This window comes from Solanum dulcamara, chromosome 4 (genome assembly GCF_947179165.1).
Source record: "Solanum dulcamara chromosome 4, daSolDulc1.2, whole genome shotgun sequence".
NCBI classification, from domain to species: domain Eukaryota; kingdom Viridiplantae; phylum Streptophyta; class Magnoliopsida; order Solanales; family Solanaceae; genus Solanum; species Solanum dulcamara.
In genome coordinates, this window is record NC_077240.1 from 29,914,707 (window position 1) to 29,933,774 (window position 19,068).

The 19,068-nt window shown below is 33.1% G+C and overlaps 1 protein-coding gene across 3 annotated transcripts; it reads right to left on the reverse strand.

Annotated features, from left to right (window-relative positions):
• Nucleotides 1-6,014: 6,014 nt before the first annotated feature.
• Nucleotides 6,015-9,826, reverse strand: LOC129887230 (uncharacterized). 3 transcript variants are annotated; one of them, XM_055962238.1, is made up of 3 exons: nucleotides 8,696-9,826; nucleotides 8,150-8,323; nucleotides 6,015-7,632 (listed from the first exon to the last, which is right to left on the reverse strand). In XM_055962238.1, the coding sequence occupies exons 1-3, from the start codon at nucleotides 8,780-8,782 to the stop codon at nucleotides 7,612-7,614; spliced, it is 282 nt and encodes a 93-aa protein (XP_055818213.1). In that variant the 5' UTR covers nucleotides 8,783-9,826; the 3' UTR covers nucleotides 6,015-7,611. The 3 variants fall into 3 exon arrangements, with proteins under 3 accessions (XP_055818213.1, XP_055818214.1, XP_055818211.1); XM_055962239.1 differs by having other exon boundaries at nucleotides 6,015-7,106; nucleotides 8,696-9,825; XM_055962236.1 differs by having other exon boundaries at nucleotides 6,017-6,481; nucleotides 8,696-9,825.
• Between the last annotated feature and the right edge of the window lie 9,242 nt (nucleotides 9,827-19,068).

Here is a 19,068-nt window from a genome sequence, read left to right on the forward strand (position 1 = left end):
AGATTTGACACGAATCACCATATCTTTTTTAAAAAAGTGACTTTAATTAGTGAACGCACTTTAACAAACCCCCCACCCCACCCAATTGAGAAACCAAACAAGATTCTTCTACTGTCCAAAACATAAGCTGATTTACCATACTTTTCTACTCACAATATAGTAATTCTAGTTTACCAGATTTGTCAAAAGTATGTTGTAGTAAATTTATACTCCCTCCGTTGTTTTATTGTCATGTATATTAAAAATATTTATTTTAAAATAGTTATTAATTTAAATAATTAAGAAAAAATTAATTATTCTCTTTCAATTTTGTCCTTAACATTAATTGTTCTAGAATTAAGTGTACGTAAATAGATAAATATTAAAGACTTAATAAAGTATATATTAGTCAAACCACACTCTCAATTATGTTTTTCTTAAGAATTATACAAAATTTGTCATGACAATTAAAAAGGGAATGGAGGGAGTATTATTGAAAGTTACTTCCTCCGTCTATTTTTATTTGTCCATGTTTGACTTAATACATTTCTTAAGAAATAATAAATAGAGGAATAATTTTACTATACCATCCATATAGTTAATTATGAGTCATCTAGATATTGAAAAAGTATTTAATACATAGCAAGGGTAAAAAATAAAAAATAATAAATAATCTCTTGATTTTTCAAACTACACAAGTAAAATTGGATAACTATTTTTAATATATTAAACAAGTAAAAGATGAATGGAGGGAGTACAGAAAATAGGTGCATATGATGTATTACTACTTCAGATAGAAAGATCCATCGGCAAAATAGCAACAAATTTACGTACGATTATCAGTCAACAATAAGGTTAAAATCAAGAAATTAATTAATTGGGTGATTAATTAATTAGAAACTTTTAAAAATGACTATAGTTGGGGCTTAATTAGAGATTTATATAGCTATAATTTTGCTCTCTGAAGTCACTTTCAATTGCAAGTAGTAATAGTAGTTTTTCGTATACAAATCAATAGTATTTTTTTTTCCAGATTCATATTAATTGTGTTTACTATCATGACTTTTTACGAAACATGTTCATTATCAAATGATAATACAAACTTATTTGTATTTATAATAGTTTTTAGAACTTATGGGTATAAATCATATTTCCTTTAAAAGTCAGATATTTTTATCAAAAACTATGGCCAAATGCATGGTGAAACTTCACCCAAAATTAACTTGCCAAAAGTTTTTGAAATTCTAGCTAAATGTCAAATGCATGGTGAAACTTCATTTAAAGATAACTTGCCAAAAATATTCGGATATCTATGACCAAACGTATGGTGAAACTTCATCCAAAAATAACTTACCAAAAATATTTAAAAATCTATGGCCAAACTGGAAAAATATAATGAAAAGTATGATGGAAAATAAATATATTTTAGTAATGAACATGATCTAATTACATTAGTATTCTTCTTTTATGAACGCGCGCACTATCATTCGTATAGTAATCAACAAGACGTAAAATAAAGTAGTACATTTTAAAGGTATAATAAACAACAAGACGTAATACATGACTATTATTCGGATAATAAATAACAAAATGTAATACATGACTATTATTCATATAATAAAAATGAAACACGTGTCACTCATCCAAATAAGAAATTGAGAAAATGGAGACAATAAAAATGGAGAGAATCTAAATTGCGTGTATTAAATCTCTCATGTATTCAATATGTGTTGTAATTCATTAAACATTATAGTATTTATCGGCTTTTTAATGATGGTAGTTCATTTGTCACATTTGCGCATAACTGATGTGTCGGCATTTCACGATAAATTTCATGCTTTTAACAATGAATAAATGCTAGTTTTTGAGGTACGATAAGAGTTTTTAAATAATTTTTCTACAGTGTTAGATAAAAAATCAGTCATAATGAAAAAGGAGGCAAAATGAAGCTAAGTGATGTCAAAGAAGGACCTTGGCGGGCGGCCATCGCATTCTGACGGACTGTCAGTGCAACGTCAGAGGTAAACAAATCAACTGGGAAACAAGGATTTCTTATGGTCCACCTGAAGGTCTGTCACACCTATGACGGGCCGTCAGGCAGACCGTCGCTTATGATCTTTCTATTGAGCTACTGGGAAGGCCTGAAGGCATCGGCGATGAACTGTCACACGTGTGACAGGCCATCAGGCGAACATTGAGAAGCCAAGTTTCGCATTATAAATTTCAAATCTTCTGAGACTATAAATAATATTTTTTAGGGTTAATTTATCATCTTGTCTTTTAGCGAATTACAATGCGCTTGAAAGAGTTTGAACGATAGTTTTGCATTGGTTTTTGAAATCAAAGTGTGTGATTGAGTACCTTTTATTAGTAAATTCTTATTTAATGAATGCAATTACCTTCTTTATTTCAATTATTATGAGCGGCTAAACCCCACAATCAAGGATTGCGGAATCCATGATAACTTGACTTATATAAGGGTTTTTATGAAATAAGCTTTGCCTTGCAATTGTATTATTTCTTTCATATTAATCGATTTCTAATTGTTGCAAACATTAGAACCTGCCCTATGTTTGACTTGTTTTGAGTAAAAAAATATAAAATCTGGAAAAAAAAGTCAATAACGAGAATTCTAGAATTAGAACTCGTTTAATGATTGATGTTGTAATAGGATGAACCAACTCAGAGTAAATATTATTGAATTAAGATAAACACTTTTAGTTCGAAAGAATAAAAATGACACACACATTTAATTTGGTTGAAAAACGATTAAATGTAGCATGAGTTTGATAAACTGGTATACTAGCAATGCAAGGATTAATTCGACATTAGTCAAACAATCTTGGTGAACACAATCCTGATTAATTCTCTCTATAAATTTTCAGTTAAGCGCTGTAGTTGATTGTTACATGTTACAAAGTGATAATAAAAAGAAATCCCAATCTTCCCATATTTTCCCATTTATTCCGACTGAAAATAAATAACTAATAGTAAATAACCGCATATGACTTAGTTCTTGCCTTATTCCCTGTGGAATTCGATGCTGACCTAATTGGATTCTATATTTGACAACGACTATATTATACTTTCTAATTGGATTCTATATTTGACAACGACTATATTATACTTTCTTTAAGGAGGTGTGATTTGGGCGTATCAATAACAAGTAGTTTTACAACAAAAACTATGTGTAGGGTGGTAGAATTTCTACAATAAATAGTTATTCTATTGACCACCTAGAACTAAAGAGTGTTAGAATTGACTTATTTTAAGGAATTTTTAGCTTTTAAACTTTTTATTTATTTATTTATTAAGGTATTTGGGAAAAACAATAAAAATAGGGAAACTTACATAAATATACAATATTAAGAATTTTTTTTACCATTTATGACAATAAAAAAAAATCAGTGAACACTTATAATACATTTATAATAGAGTTTTAATACATATTGCAGAGAACTATTTATAAAACATATATAATACAAGTTTTATAGATTGATAATACATTTATCACATACTTTAACAGACTTATAATACATTATGTCAGTTTCTTACTACACAAACATAATATATATTTTAAAACACTTATAATACATTTATATTGTATGCATAATTCACTTTTAATATAAGTGTAGATTTATCATAGTATTACTATATATTGCTATAAATGGTAATAAATAAAAAAATATCACTAAAAACAGTAATTAATTTTTAAAAAGCACTCAATCAAGTAATATTTCCATAAAAATACTTTTAACTACTTACTTTTAATTTTTAGCTTATAAACTATCTAAAAACAAATCAATTCAAACACCCCTAAGTAGTGCAAGACTAGTTAACATTTCCACCATCTCTTTAATGGCTTCCAACACATTATAGAGATTGCCGTAGGATATGGACTAAGAAGGTATTAACAGTGAGAAGTTACTATATTAAAAGTTGAATTACGATTTTATTCCTATATTAAATAAAATATTATAAAATATTTAATTAATTCAATATTAAATTATAGTATATTAAATAGTTGCACTACTCATCAAAACACTCCTATTCTCTTCAACCACGTTAATAAACCAAGATGACATAATTCCTCATTAAACTAGAGCTAGCATAATGACCTTTTCACTAAATGAAACGGAACAAATTATTAATACTATTATGACCATGCAACCAAATAATGTCAAATCAGTTGCAAACGGAAGAAATTATTAATACTATTATGTGCACACATTAATACTAATAGATCAAAATTTGTTGATTCTTTATTTTCTTTCATGTTTACCTGAATAAATTAAAAGGGCATAATTCCTCGTTAAATAATATAATGTCAAATCATCAGTTACAATTTTTTCTACACGCAATTCATTTATTTTTTAGGTTGGCCCATAAGTATGTATATATATACAAATTCAAGGTTATCTTTTCTTTTATATGCATTTATTTATTGCAGTATATAATTTTTGGTTCAGTAGTGAATTAGTAACAATTATATTGTTTTCTTTATCCTTCTAGCAAATTCACACTTTTATTCTTTTTCTTGATGTAATAAAGTGTTGTATTTTTTATGAAGTATGACAATACCTACTATTAATATTTCACAAATGATTGTGTTGTATTTCATAATTCAATTATATGTATATAACTTAACAAATATTTCTTTTGTCAAAATTTACAGATGATAGAATTAATAATTTTGAATGAGCCAAAGAAGATGAAGGGTACATATACATCTAATTATGATTTATATATGCCAATTAAATATTTAAACAATGATTACTTTTATAACAAATAAATACTATTTTTTGGTAGGTGTACACTATGGAATTGATAATGATCTACTAACCATCCTAAGTAGGGCAGTCAAATCGATAAACCGCACCAAACCGACAAATTGAATCAAATCGAAAAAAAACCCGACTAGTGGTTTGGTTTGGCTTGGTTTGGTGTTTGAAAAAAAAAACCCGACCATTATAAAATTGGTTTGGTTTTAACTAAAAAAAGTCAAACCGAACCCAAACCGACCCGATTATAGATATACTACTTTTAAATTATGCTATACATAAAAATATTTATTAAAATATAATTTATAAATATTTTTTAAATTTTTTTCATAATTTTTGTTTTCTTTCTTACATTTAGATTTGGACTTGAGAAGCTCATCTAAATAATATACAAAAAAAGCTCATCTTATAAAGTTATATTATAAAGTTAAAACTTCAAACAATGTTTTACTTCCATCTTTTATGTTGATATTTATTACTAGAACTCTTTTTAAGAAGCACAACTCTGTGCTTTTTATTAGATACTATGAAAAATACGAGAAACTCAAAAAAAAAAACCAAAACCCGAAAAAATCCGAGAAAAATTTATATCGAAAAACCCGACTTTATTGGTTTGATTTGATTTATAGATTTAATAATCCGACAAAAATGATTTGGTTTGATTTATAAAAAATCTGAACCAACCCGGTCTATGTACACCCCTAGGCATATGTTGTTCGAATTTCTCTACAATTATTACAAGAGACTACTCTCCTTCAACGACAACTTCTCGATATGTATGTATTTGTAAAAAGTGGAGGCTACTGTTTCTTAAAAAGAAGGCGGAAACTTTAAGGCATTAAATATTTTGCAACCATAGTGCCCAACATTTAATATATGTGTTGTGACATATTAAAAAAGAGAGCTTTTATCAAGTTGAATACTTGATATATTATTGAAAGTCGTTAGAGTGTTATTTTTGAAATTCACTTGATAATAATATTTTTGTATGATGTGCCTTGCAAAATACAATAATATCAGTTGAAGATGGTTATTTTTCATCAATTCAAGCTTGTATTTTACACATTGCACACTTATATTTTAAAAGTATTTATACTAATTAGTACGATATACACGTGGTCTTTATTGAAAAATCGAAGAAAAGCCTCTTTCGTACGTGTTCAAAAACTAGTCTGTATAAATATATAAATCATTTATCATTGATACTATTTAGATTGTTGAGTAATTTTATAATGTTTACATCTGTCTGCGAATATTCTTTCACACTATTTAAAAGAACACGGTTACATGTAACCTCCAAATCAACAGTGTAAAGAAGTGTATATTAAGCATGTAAGAAATTTGGCCCTACCCATAAAAACACACACGAGCAAATATACATTTACCTTTCCTAACAATTAATACTACATTGATACTTTTCCCCATTTAAGCTTCTCATATGATTTTCAAAAAGACCATTAATCCTGCACAAGTTAAGTGTGATCACATATAAAGGGCTATACACATAAGTTTTCAACGATTACATACATAGCAATTCCTCATAATTAAAGCATAATGCTTTATTTAATAAAATAAAAGCTAATTACAGGCATTTTTTTTTACAAAACATTTGATAATTTCATTCTCATCAGTACACCAGCCATAAATATTGATTATAGAACATCTTGTCATTTTTCCCCTTATGTGATGCATCCTTCAGTAGTTTGTAACATGAATGAGTCCTTCAATTAGAGAGTGAGTAATTGGAGTTGGCCAGATTATTATCAAATCATCAATAACATAAAAATTATACTGATATGAACTCTGCAGATATACACATATTCAGCTTTAACTCACTAGCAAGAGAAGCTAGAGGGTCTGTGCAACATTTTTGATAATCAATGGGTAACCTACTACAGTTTTCGAATCATCTGATATTCAAGAGGAAAATTTGCAATGACAGAGTTGAGAAAGTATTTTCCAATACAACTAAGGATTAAAGGGGCATGCAACATTTTCATTAGATTTACGGCATATTTTAATTCGACTGACGGGACATGAGGATTTTGCTGCTGTCTATTCGTCCAGCTATTTCATCAATTGATGTTAAGGAGAAATCCAAGGAGGAAGACTATCAATTTAGAATTTTTCGTAGGATCCCTTGGTTTACTCGCAAAGAAGAATCATCCATTGCTTTGACTTGGATATCGTTTCAGAATTTACTGGTGCAATTTTTCGTTCGAGAGGCATTATACTCGTTAGCATCAGCAATGGGCAGACCTTTGGTTGTTGATAGAGCTACCACAGATGAAAGAAGGCCAAGCACAGCAAGAGTTAAAGTTGAAGTCAACTTACTGGCTTCTTTGCCTGAACGTGTGAGATTGCTCATTAGAGCCAAAGTCGAATGAACTGATAGTGTACCAAAATATTACTTATGATTATTTACCTTATTGTCATACATGCAAACATCAAAGTCACAGACATGAAGTATGCAGATTAAACAATGTCAAACCAGTGGGGGAATAATTAAAGAGGATAATATGCTAGGGAAATTATTAATGAAAGACAAGCTGCACAGAGTGTGCGTTCGTCATTTGGGTGAGAAATCAGATGCTACAGGTTCTGAAGTTGGTACGACCATTCATGGCACCAAAGCTGAGGTACAGATTTTAGGCAATCAAGTGTTAAAGAAGGCTGCTGGGAACAACGAGATATTACAAGACAATATTCAAGGGAATGAACTTGTCACTTGGGCAATCGCCTGAAATCTTGAAAGATGGAGTGTTGAGTTCAAAAGAAACTGCAAGTTCAAGTGCTAGACAGATGCACCAGAAACAGGGACGTCATACTATTTCAAAACCGGCAGATTTAGTTACTGAAGTAGCTGAAAAATCTGCAAATTTGATTGATGCATCAGCTGAGAATTCTGCGCAGCAAGCAACTAGTAGTTCTAATGTTCAGAAAATTAATACTATAGACAGGGCACTTCTTGATGCACTGTTGAGTTCGAACATTGAAAGAGCGAATTCTCTACTTCTATTAACATAAGTAAGCAACTACTTGTTGTTAGACCTAGTACTTTTTTCTCCAAGAAGTTTTCGAGGTGCAGACATTTTTGAGAGAGGCAAGGAGGATGCCATACTGGATGAATATTTTTAAAATGTAGCTAAGGAAGCTGCAATATAGGCAAATGATGAAATGGAAAAAACAAAAATAGAACTCATGGAAGCAAGTACAGTTGGGATGGTAAAGTGACTGAGGAGGTTGCTATTAAAAAAATTTAAATAATTTTTCTTCCTGAAGTACTTAAGATTAGAAATATGTTGATACATATCATCTTATTCCTCCGGTAAAGTTGTTTGATATGAATAACATGAAGTAACAGAAATAAAGGTCTAAAAGAAACTTACTCTTTCATCATGATTGTAATAACAACCAATGACCAATGTCTCGAGATCTGATGAACTCTGTAGAAAGCTGTAAATTCCAGGGAAGTCCAATTGTATTACGGCTATGTTCAGTTCTAAGAATTTCCGGCTTGATGGTGGAGACCGCCACCCTTTCAACTCTAGGATGGGCAGGCACTTAGAAACAAAAAACAGACAACCAAAATATGTCAAAACAAGCAAACACGGCATACTTAATAAATGAAATGCGCATTGTTGAATAATTGATAAAAACAACTAGGACTTTATGACTGTGCACATATCAAAGTGTTCATGGTTGGTTTGAAAATCCAAAGATGGGCCTTTAAACACTTGGAAAAACCTATCAACATAACTTAAAAACCTATCAACATATCAAAGTGTTCATGTTGTATCCATTTCAAACTAAAGATCTTAGTACTGACCAACTCATTTATCAGATCATAAGTAGTACACTGTTAAAGTTACTATAGTGATGATACAATAGTAAATAAAAATTCAAGATTGCAGTATGAAGAGTATGAAATAAACCTCGGTGCACCAGGTACCCAATGCAAGATTCTCGACATGGGCAACACTATGAAGAAGTTCCTTCAAACAGCTAAACTCCTTCTCCATGTTTTGTTCTTCAGTCTCAAAATAAAAAATTTAAACTAACAATTGCAGTTACAACTGAAGGCACATTTCTCTGGCCGATACGTATCTCACTGCACAATCCCAAAACTTCTAAATGCTGAACATGGGGGGCTACTAGTTCAAGACAAATCTCATGATTGTCATTTTGGTAATTTTCTATCCTCAATTGTGTCAGCTTGACAGAAGTGATTTCAAGACGCTGTAGGGCCGAAAATTTTTCTAGTTCCAAACTTTTCAAGTTAGGGGACCCAGATAACAGCTTTTCCATAGCATCATCTGTCAAATTGATGAACCCAATCTTAAGAGAACTGAGACTAGTCCAATTAACAGTGGCACGAGGGTTGAGTTGGCAATTCCTCAATTCCAAATCCTTGATCAACGAATTCTTAAATGCATACTAAGGGAAGTCATATGTTTGGTCATTAATAGATAAAAGTGCAAGCGTAAATTCTTCCACCTTAGCAGCTTTGCTAGCGAAATTTACCCATAAATCAACATGTTTAGCATAATGGTGTTCGTACATAAATCGCCATATAGTGAATTTGGGGATTTTGTGGCAAGACTTCCAGTAATGAAGTTCTGTAAGGGTGGAACAGGTAATCAAGAGTGAGGGTTTGATTTACAGTATCGGGAAAGGTGAAATCGATTGAAATTGGAACGGACATCCAAAGAAACCTCCATCGTTTAGCCAGTACGCTGGTTCGCACAACTTGTTTTCCTTCCGGCACCATAGAGAGGATGTGAAGAAGAATGGGATCGGGCAAATCACTGATTCGGTCTGTTGCATGCCTTCCTTTCACTATCAATCTCTTCCAGCCTCGGCATTTCCATGGATTTTCCTTTGCTCTTGCCTCCTGTTTGAAATTTGAGGACCACTAAAACTAGGGCAGGAACAAGTATGAAGGCTTTGTGTTTATGTAGCCAAATCAGAAAATAATGGATGAAAATTACTCTTTATGTCTTCTCAAAATAATGGGACTCCGTTACTTGGAAAAGTCAGCCCATTTGTCTTCTTATCTTCGTTTAGAAGCCTGGACTCCAACCCATCACTTTACGCTTTCTTTCTTCTATTCGAAATAACCTTATATTTTTGGAATATTCCTGAGGCAAGAAGGTTTTTAACTTGTAAACTACTAGCTACGCACCTATTGCTTTCTAGCAGCTCTATTACTAGGTAAGTAAACACCTCAACAACTTAATTACAACGACACATCTTAACTTAATTAAGATTTTATTAATTGAGTTCGGAGGTAATAGAACTTTAGTTAAGTTAAAGTGTGTCGCTGAAATTTCGGTCATAGTTCAGGTTACTTATGCATTATCCCTAAAATAATCTATAAGTCACTATTTAAATTAATTTATCAAAATAATATGTTTTTTTTTTAATTTTACAAAACTAGAATAAACGTATTTGATAGTAACATATTAGGTTTTATTTTACTCAATAAATTCAATGACAAAAAATATAAATGATTGACTGAGTAAACATACATAAAATGTTATTATCAGCAACGTTTTATTAATTCGTTACTTTGAAACACGTCTTTTTTTTGTTTTACTAAAAGAGTTACTGACACAATAAAGACTCTTTAAAATCTAGTCATGGACAATCGAATTCTACAAATTTAAAATCGACTCCTAAAATCCTGCAAATTTGAAATCGATTCGTGCAAATTTATAATCTTACATATTCACCTATCAAACGATACAGACGGTGACACTTTATTTTTAAAATGTGACTGTCAACTATGACACTCTTATAAAACAATACTCCTCCATTTCTCAAATTAACCACAAATGATTATAAATTAAACATTGTTGCTGCGAATGTTCAACACATTCCAACAATTTTCAGCAAAGTTTTTACTTGTGTGGCTTATTATTAGAACAATATTCACATAAGTTTTTGAATAAAATAATTCAAGTTAATATATCGTTATATGTTAAAATTTTAAAATAGTTTTAAGATTATATTTTTGATTTATTAATTATAAAAAAAATAATCTTATTTTTATGTGTAGAAATAAAGATGACGAACTTTAAACATAATGTGACGGTTCCTTTATATTGAGTGGCAAAATAATTACCGAAATGAACGGATTCAAATATATCGAATATACTAGAATGATTATCAGCATGTCTACTTCAACGACCTATGTTGAATTTGTTTGATTGTTGTACGAGAAATTGAGAACAAATAGTGAAAATATTCTTTTTGAAAAATATCCATGTTTAATTCAAGGTAACAATACAAAGTTCATTAAGTTTAAAATTGTGCATGACTGGATTCTAAAAAGGTTTTACTGTCAATAACTATTTTAGTAAAAAAAATGTGTTTCAGAGTAACAAATTAATAAAACATTACTGATAATAATATTTTATGTATGTTTACTTCGTCAAACATTTATATTTTTGTCATTGCATTTATTGGGTAAAATAAAACCTAATATGTTACTGTTAAATACGTTTATTCTAATTTTATAAAATTAAAGCAATATATATTATTTTGATAAATTAATTTAAATAATGTCTTATTTCGATCAAATAATTAAATTGTTTTAAAAAGGCATAAATAGGTAATATTTATTCATTATTTTCTAATTTGGCTACATAAACCTAAGCCTCCATCCTGATTCCTGTCCTAGTTTTAGTCGTCCTCAAATTTCAAACAACAGGAGGCAAGAGTAGAGGAAAATTCATGGAGATGCAGAGGCCAATGAAATTGATTGTTATAGGAAAGAATAAGATAGACCGATTCTGTCACGATTCAGCATGATAGGGTGGACAACAACAGACGTAGTATCATGTACAAACGAGTGCCACAATACCTGGATCAGTATGTGGTCCCAGATACAAAAGAAAAACAGACTCTGCATAAAATGTTAGCAAAGGAGCAAGAATAATAGCTGTTACAGTAGTATAAATAGTGGCATATTTCACTAAAGAATGCCATGGATGAACTTGCTTCTCTTTTTGTTGCTTAGAATTAGATCTGGAACCTCCCTTTTCTTCTTTTTTCCTTTGTTTTGCCTTTTGTTATTTCCTGAAGAAGAGGAACAGGTCCCTCTTGTGACCTGCAATCAGTTTATCTTTAATACAAAGTACCTCTTGTTACATTTGGTGCTTTCATTGTCCCTCCTTCTACCATGGGTGATAGTGCACACAACACTAGTCTGAAATCTCTTGATGAGGCTGTGAAACAGCTTCAAGAACAATCTGGTGGCCACTTTAAAGCCGTTGACTCCATCAACGCTACCTTATAAGAAATTGCAACTCAACTGACTTTATTGCGCCCTTCGTCTCCGACGCCGTCTCCGACCGCTGGTAGTCCTTCTTCAGTTTTGGGTCAGTCATCTATGCCACTTTCACAAACATTTTATCAGCATACTATACCAATGCTCACACTGAATCGGCAACCCCCACACCAGGTACTTTCAATTCCACCCTATGCCCTTAATCCATTTCGACGTGATAAACCAGCACTGATGGACTTGTCTAAGTTTGATGGTACCAACACAGAAAGTTGGACCTTCAAGCTCATCAGTATTTTGACACTTACAATTTTCCAAATGAGCAACGGTTGAATGTATGCTCTTTCTTTCTAGAGGGAAATGCACGAGATTAATATCAGTGGATGTACCGGAACAGCCAACTTTGTGGATGGGACCACTTTCTTAGGGCTCTTGTTACTCATTTTGGGTCTAAATCAATGGAGGCACTAGAAAGCTTGTTGGCAAAACTACAGATGCAAACCTCCGTTCGTGACTATCTTTCTCAATTTGAGAAACTAGCCAACCGTACCTCTGAGGTATCGCCACTATTAATGAAACACTTTTTTACCTTTGGACTTCACCCTAATATTAAATTAGATGTCATGGCTTTTTGACCCGGGGATATCAATGAAGAAATCAGTTTGGCCTTTTTGCAAGAGCAAAAAAAAATTGGCCCAAGCTGGGATGCCGACCCGGCCCAACTATCTATCAAAAAACCCTGCTAGCCCATATTTCTTCCACACATCTTCCAGTCCTAAAAATATGACCCTTTCTTTAAGCTCTTCAACCCCGACTGCATTTATTCCAAGCGTTGGTCGTACATTATTCAGAAAGCTAACACCCATAGAGCTTCAGCGAAAACGTGAACTTAACCTTTGTTTTAATTGTGATGAAAAATATCACAAGGGTCACAAATGTTCATCCATTCCTCAACTTTTTTTACTTCTTGTCGATGATGACTCTACAGAGGACACTCCTTCTGACTCGTCTCTACTCCCATCAGATTCGCCACCTCCAGATACCACTACTGAAAGCCCTTCTCTACTTAGCATCAGTTATCATGCCTTGTTCGGCTGCCCTCATCCCTCTACGATTCATGTCACTACATTTATCAAAGGCCTTTCTATGTAGATTCTCCTTGATGGAGGTAGCACACACAATTTTATTCAGCCTCGTACCGCCAAGGCACTCAAATTACTTGTTGAACCTTCTTCTGGTTTTTCAGTTATGGTCGAAAATGGCCAGTAACTACAATGTTTGGGTGTTATTCATGGTGTACCACTCACCATTCAGGGTTTCTTCTTTGTCACAGATTTCTTTATTATTAACATGCAAGGTTCGGATTTGGTCCTTGGAGTTGCTTGGATGGCTACATTAGGTCCATGTTTGACTGACTATGTCAATCGTACGTTTGAGTTTACATTTGACGGGAAACATCACCGATGGCAAGGTGAACCTGCTCCTTCTCCTACCAAAATTAATATGTCCAGTCTTAGGCGCTTTACTAATACATATTCTATTTCATATTTTCTCCGTCTAGATCCTCAATCTCCTACCCTCATACCACCATGCCACCACCCCCTGGCTTAACCTCTCTCTTGAATTCCTATCCAAAGGTTTTTCAACCCCCATCCTCTTCACCACCTCCATGATCACATGATCATTGCATTCCCTTCTTAGCAGGAGCCAATCCTGTAAATGTCCGGCCATATCGTTACCCCCACTTCCAAAAAGTTGAAATTGAAAGACTTATTTCTGAGATGCTCAAGTCTGGAGTTATTCGTCCTAGCTCGAGTCCATATTCTTCACATATATTGTTAGTGTGTAAGAAGGATGGTACTTGGCGCTTTTGCGTTGATTATAGAGCTCTCAATGCTATCACTGTTAAGGATAGATTCCCAATCCCAACAATCGATAAGCTTTTTGATGAATTGCACAATGCTTGTATTTTCTCTATGTTGGACTTATTAGCCGGATACCATCAAATTCGCCTTCATTCCCTAGATATCGAAAAAACTACATTTCTTACTCATGAAGGCCATTATGAGTTTACTGTGATGTCATTTGGTCTATCGAACACTCCATCTACTTTTCAATCAACCATGAATTCCATTTTTAAGCCGTTTCTACGCCAATTTGTCCTTGTTTTCTTCGATGACATCTTGGTTTATAGCACATCTTGGCAGGATAACTTACAACACCTTAGATCAGTCTTTGATCTTCTCCAAAAAAAATCTTTGGCAGTAAAGCAATCAAAATGCCAATTCGGGCAGTCTTTCATTTCTTACTTGGATCATATTCTCTCTGAAAAAGGCTTACAAGTTGACAATGAGAAGATTGTTGCTATCGTTTCTTGTCCTTTGCCTTCATCTATAAAGGATATTCGTTTCTTTCTGGTTTTAACCGGGTACTATCGTCATTTTGTCAAAGGATATGCCCAATTAGCTTCACCCCTCACCGATCTTCTGAAAAAAGACTCATTTGTGTGGTCCATAAGGCCTCTATTGCTTTGCCAAATTGAAAGAGGCTCTTAGCTCTGTACCTGTTTTATTACTGCCTGATTTTTTCAAGGAGTTTGTAGTCAAAACAGATGCATCAGATACTGGCATTGGTGCTGTTCTTTGCCAAGACGGTCACCGTATTGCATTCTTCAGCCAAAAATTGTCCTCTAGGATGCAAATAGCTTCTACTTACAATCGTGAAATGTTTGCCATAACGCAGGCTGTTCAAAGGCGGCGTCAATATTTATTGGACCGTCGCTTTACCATTTTAACTCATCAACAACTTTTAAAAGCCCTCACCAGTCAAGTTATCCAGACCCCTGAACAACAATGTTGGCTTAGTAAATTAATTGGGATGATTTTGAGATACGCTTTCGCCTAGGCAAATTAAATTCCGCTGTAGATGCTTTATCTTAAGTTCCTGCCTATTTTGCTTTATCGTTGGCCATCACTGAAATAACTTTGGTTGACAAGCTTAAGGCGTTGAACAAATCTAATGAGGAATTACTAGCCCTCCAACATAAATTGTGAATGCTCTAGATTCTATGTCCTCATTCTCCTTTCAGAAAGGTCTCCTCTTATTCAGGAACCGTCTGGCTATTCCCAGGGACGCATTTTTGCGTCTAATGCTATTGGAAGAATTTCATGCTTCCAAAATTAGAGGTCATGCGGGCGTCTCTCGCACCTTTCACACGCACCTTTCACAGATTGTCTTCCAATTTTTATTGGGTTGGCATGAGATCTGATGTTAAGAAATTCATCTCGAAATGTCAAATTTGTCAGCAAATGAAAGATTCATAACTCAAACCTGCGGGATTACTATCTCCCTTGCCTATTCCTTCTGAGATTTTTGCTGAAATTTTCATGGACTTTATTACATGCCTTCCTTCATCTCAAGGGTGCACTGTGATTTTGGTGATTGTAGATAGATTGTCCAAGTTTGGACATTTTATTGCTCTATCTGCCAATTTTACCAGTCAAAAAGTAGAAGAAATCTTTGTCCAGGAGTTTGTTCGATTACATGGTTTTCCTACCAAAATCGTATCTGATTGTGATCCCATTTTCATCTATGAATTTTGGACGGAAATCAACAAACTCTAGGGAACTTAATTGGCCAAGAGTTCTGCTTATCATCCACAAACAGATGGCCAAACATAGTCACTGAAAAAATGCCTTGAAATGTATCTCCATTGCTTTGCTACGGATACTCCTTCCACATGGTTTTCTCTTCTTCCTTGGACAGAATTTTGGTACAATACTTCATACCAACACAGGTCCAAGATGACCCTTTTGAGGCAGTCTATGGCCGGCCTCCTCCGATTGTCTCTCGTTTGTGTTAGACAACACTTTAAATCCTGCAATTTCAGGTTCTCTGCGACAACGCAATGAGACATTAGCTCTATTGAAGTCTAATTTACTATAGGCTCAAGATAGGATGAAGTATCAAGCGGGAAAAGGTCGTAGGGAGGTGATATTTGATATCAGTGATTGGGTGTATGTCTGTCTTCGACCATATAGACAGCTTTCAGTTCATCTTCAACGCAATTCCAAATTGAGTAGGCGTTTCTTTGGGCCCTTCCGGGTCATTAAACACATTGGTGACGAGGCTTATAAACTCGATCTACCACCATCTTCTCGAATCCATCCTGTGTTCCATGTTTCAGTGCTACGAAAGTGTATCGGCAAACCAACTAATTAGATAACACCTATTGATTTGTTGGACCAAACTACCTCTGTCACACTTACACTTGAAGTTATTTTGAACAAGAGGGATGTCACCAAAGCGGCGCATCAGGTGTCTCAATGCCTTGTCAAATGGCCAGGCTTGCCTATTGAAGATGCCACTTGGGAGGACTCATATACCCTCTTGCAACAGTTTCCTCACTTGAACCTTGAGGACAAGGTTCTTCTCCATGGGGGCGGCAATGTAACAACTCAGCAGGACAACAACAGGCGTAGTACTGAATACAAACGAGTGCCACAATACCTGAATCAGTATGTGGCCCCAAATGCAAAAGGAAAACAGACTCTGCCTAAGATGTTAGCAAATGAGCAAGAGTAATAGCTACTAGAGTAATATAAATAGTGGCAGATTTCACTAAAGAAGGCCATGGATGAACTCGCTTATCTTTTTGTTGCTTAGAATTAGATCTGGAACCTCCCTTTTTTTTTTCTTTGTTTTGCCTTTTGTTATTCCCTGAAGAAGAGGAATAGGTCCCTCTTGTGAACTGCAATTAGTTTATCTTTAATACAATGTTCCTCTTGTTACAGACTCAGTGATTTGCCCGATCCCATCCTACTTCACATCCTCTCTATGATGTCGGAGGGAAAAAAAATTATGTGAACCAGCATACTGGCTAAACGATGGAGATTTCTGTGAATGTCCGTTGCAATGTCAATCGATTTCACCTTTTTCAGATACTGTAAATCAAACTCTCACTCTTGATTACATGTCTTCCACCCTTACTGAACTTCATTACTGGAAGTCTTGCAACAAAATCTCCAAATTCACTATATGTCGATTTAGGTATGAACACCATTATGCTAAACATGTTGATTTATGGATAAATTTCATTTAGTTGCTAAGGTGGAAGAATTTACGCTTGCACTTTTCTTTATAAATCACCAAACATATGTTAACCTCGTAATTAAATTGAAATAATCAACAAATTTATTAATCTCAAGGATAATTACCTACTTATTTTTAGCTAAAACAATCAGATAACTAACTGATTTAACCTCAAGAAGAACCAACTTATTTTCTTCTCAAACAAGCACACAACCAACTGATTTAATCTCAAAGAGAACCAACATATTTTCAGCTTAATTCAAGCACACAATTAAACTAAGTTAATCTAAAAAATAACCAACTTAATTTCAATCATAAAAAGTTATTTAAAGATATGACTACAACCATTTAATTGAATAGAAAAATATGAATCACCTACCATTATTTCATATGCCGTTGAATTTGGCACATAACCTTGTTGTTGATGAGGACACCAAATAGAATTATCAATAACAAGATAAGTAATGTGTCTGAACTAAATAAGGTTTGTGTCATCGTACCGTAGTGGTTCATGAGTTGTTGGTTCCAAAAAGGCAACATTGTGGATGTTCCAACTCCCAATTTGTATTTGGTCTTCCGCGACGATCATGGTAAAAAATGTGGAATCAAATAAAAATTAAGTTGACATCGTCTATTTTAACCCAAATTGTCTATCAGACAAGTACACCTCAACCACATCCTAATAAAAAATCAGAGCTCTACCACGTCATATATCTTGTCCAACGCAAGAATAACCGAAAAGGCTTTTAATTAAGTCATCAGAATATGATTTCCAAATAAACTACATGAAAAGAAAAAGTAAATAAGTCTCAACTATAATATACATGAAAATTAAAACAAATCTAATATAACATCGTACCCGATCCTCCGTATAGAATCAAATGCATCCCTAAAAAATTTCAACATATGCTTGATAATGTTGATCAAACTAAAATATGCAAATCATCTAGTAGCATGTGGACCCTTTGGTAAACTAACATGAATAATATTTCTCATATCTCTTTGTGCTACTACATGAGGCCTGAGGACAGTAACTCCCTCCCATGCTCAAATTTAAACATAATATGTACGTATAATTAGGTAATTATAAATAAAAAAATATTAATAAATAATTTATATTTGTTCATGTTAAGTATAGACACCGTATAATTCGAATATTTTAATCACCGTATAATTTGAATAATTTAATCACTTCTAAGACTCGTGATTGGATGGGATGCTTCTTTACAAGGTCCCAAAACTTTCCGCCACACCTCCTCGTATTTATAATTATATTAACACTTCCATCCCATATATTCTGTTAGGGGTGTTATGGTTTGGTTTGAATCGGTTATTGGTTAAAACCAAAATCAAATCAATTTAATCGATTTTTAAATTTCTAAAATCATACGAAAAAAATTATTGTCGGTTTGGTTCAATCTTTTTTGTTTTTTTGGGTTTGAAAATAATAAATTTGTTGAAGTCATCCGCATCCCGATAGACATAAACATCTAGTATATGAACAATCCACATGAACGCTATTGTGGATTCAATTAAGCAACACTGGTGTTATTATTACACGAAAAAGTGATCTAGTTAAGCAATACTAAATTTATTATACACCAAAGATCAAATCTTTATAGCAAAAAATTAACCCCAAGCTCAACAATTGAGGAACCACCCGCGGGAGAGGTACAAGAAACTTATATACCAAAATTTAAGTGTTGGGCTTGAGAAAATGGTAGCGTTAAAGACCTAAGTTAATTAGAATTTAATAAAATATTTATATTTTATTTATGAATAATATATAAATAATTATGAAATTTATATATATAATTTCTTGGTTCGATTTGATTATCTTTGCGGTTCAATTTTAGTAAAATCAAAATCAAATCAAATACTATCGATTTTCAAAATTTAAACCAAACCTGACCAAACCAAACCAAA

What these genes read in the sequence shown, in the direction of transcription:
- LOC129887230 (XM_055962236.1), bottom strand. Translation starts at nt 8,782, where the DNA reads ATGGAGAAGGAGTTTAGCTGTTTGAAGGAACTTCTTCATAGTGTTGCC. An exon ending in TGGGTACCTGGTGCACCGAG is followed by an intron (nt 8,324 to 8,695) that starts GTTTATTTCATA and finishes TTTGTTTCTAAG; the next exon opens with TGCCTGCCCATCCTAGAGTT. An exon ending in ATTACAATCATGATGAAAGA is followed by an intron (nt 6,482 to 8,149) that starts GTAAGTTTCTTT and finishes CTCTAATTGAAG; the next exon opens with GACTCATTCATGTTACAAAC.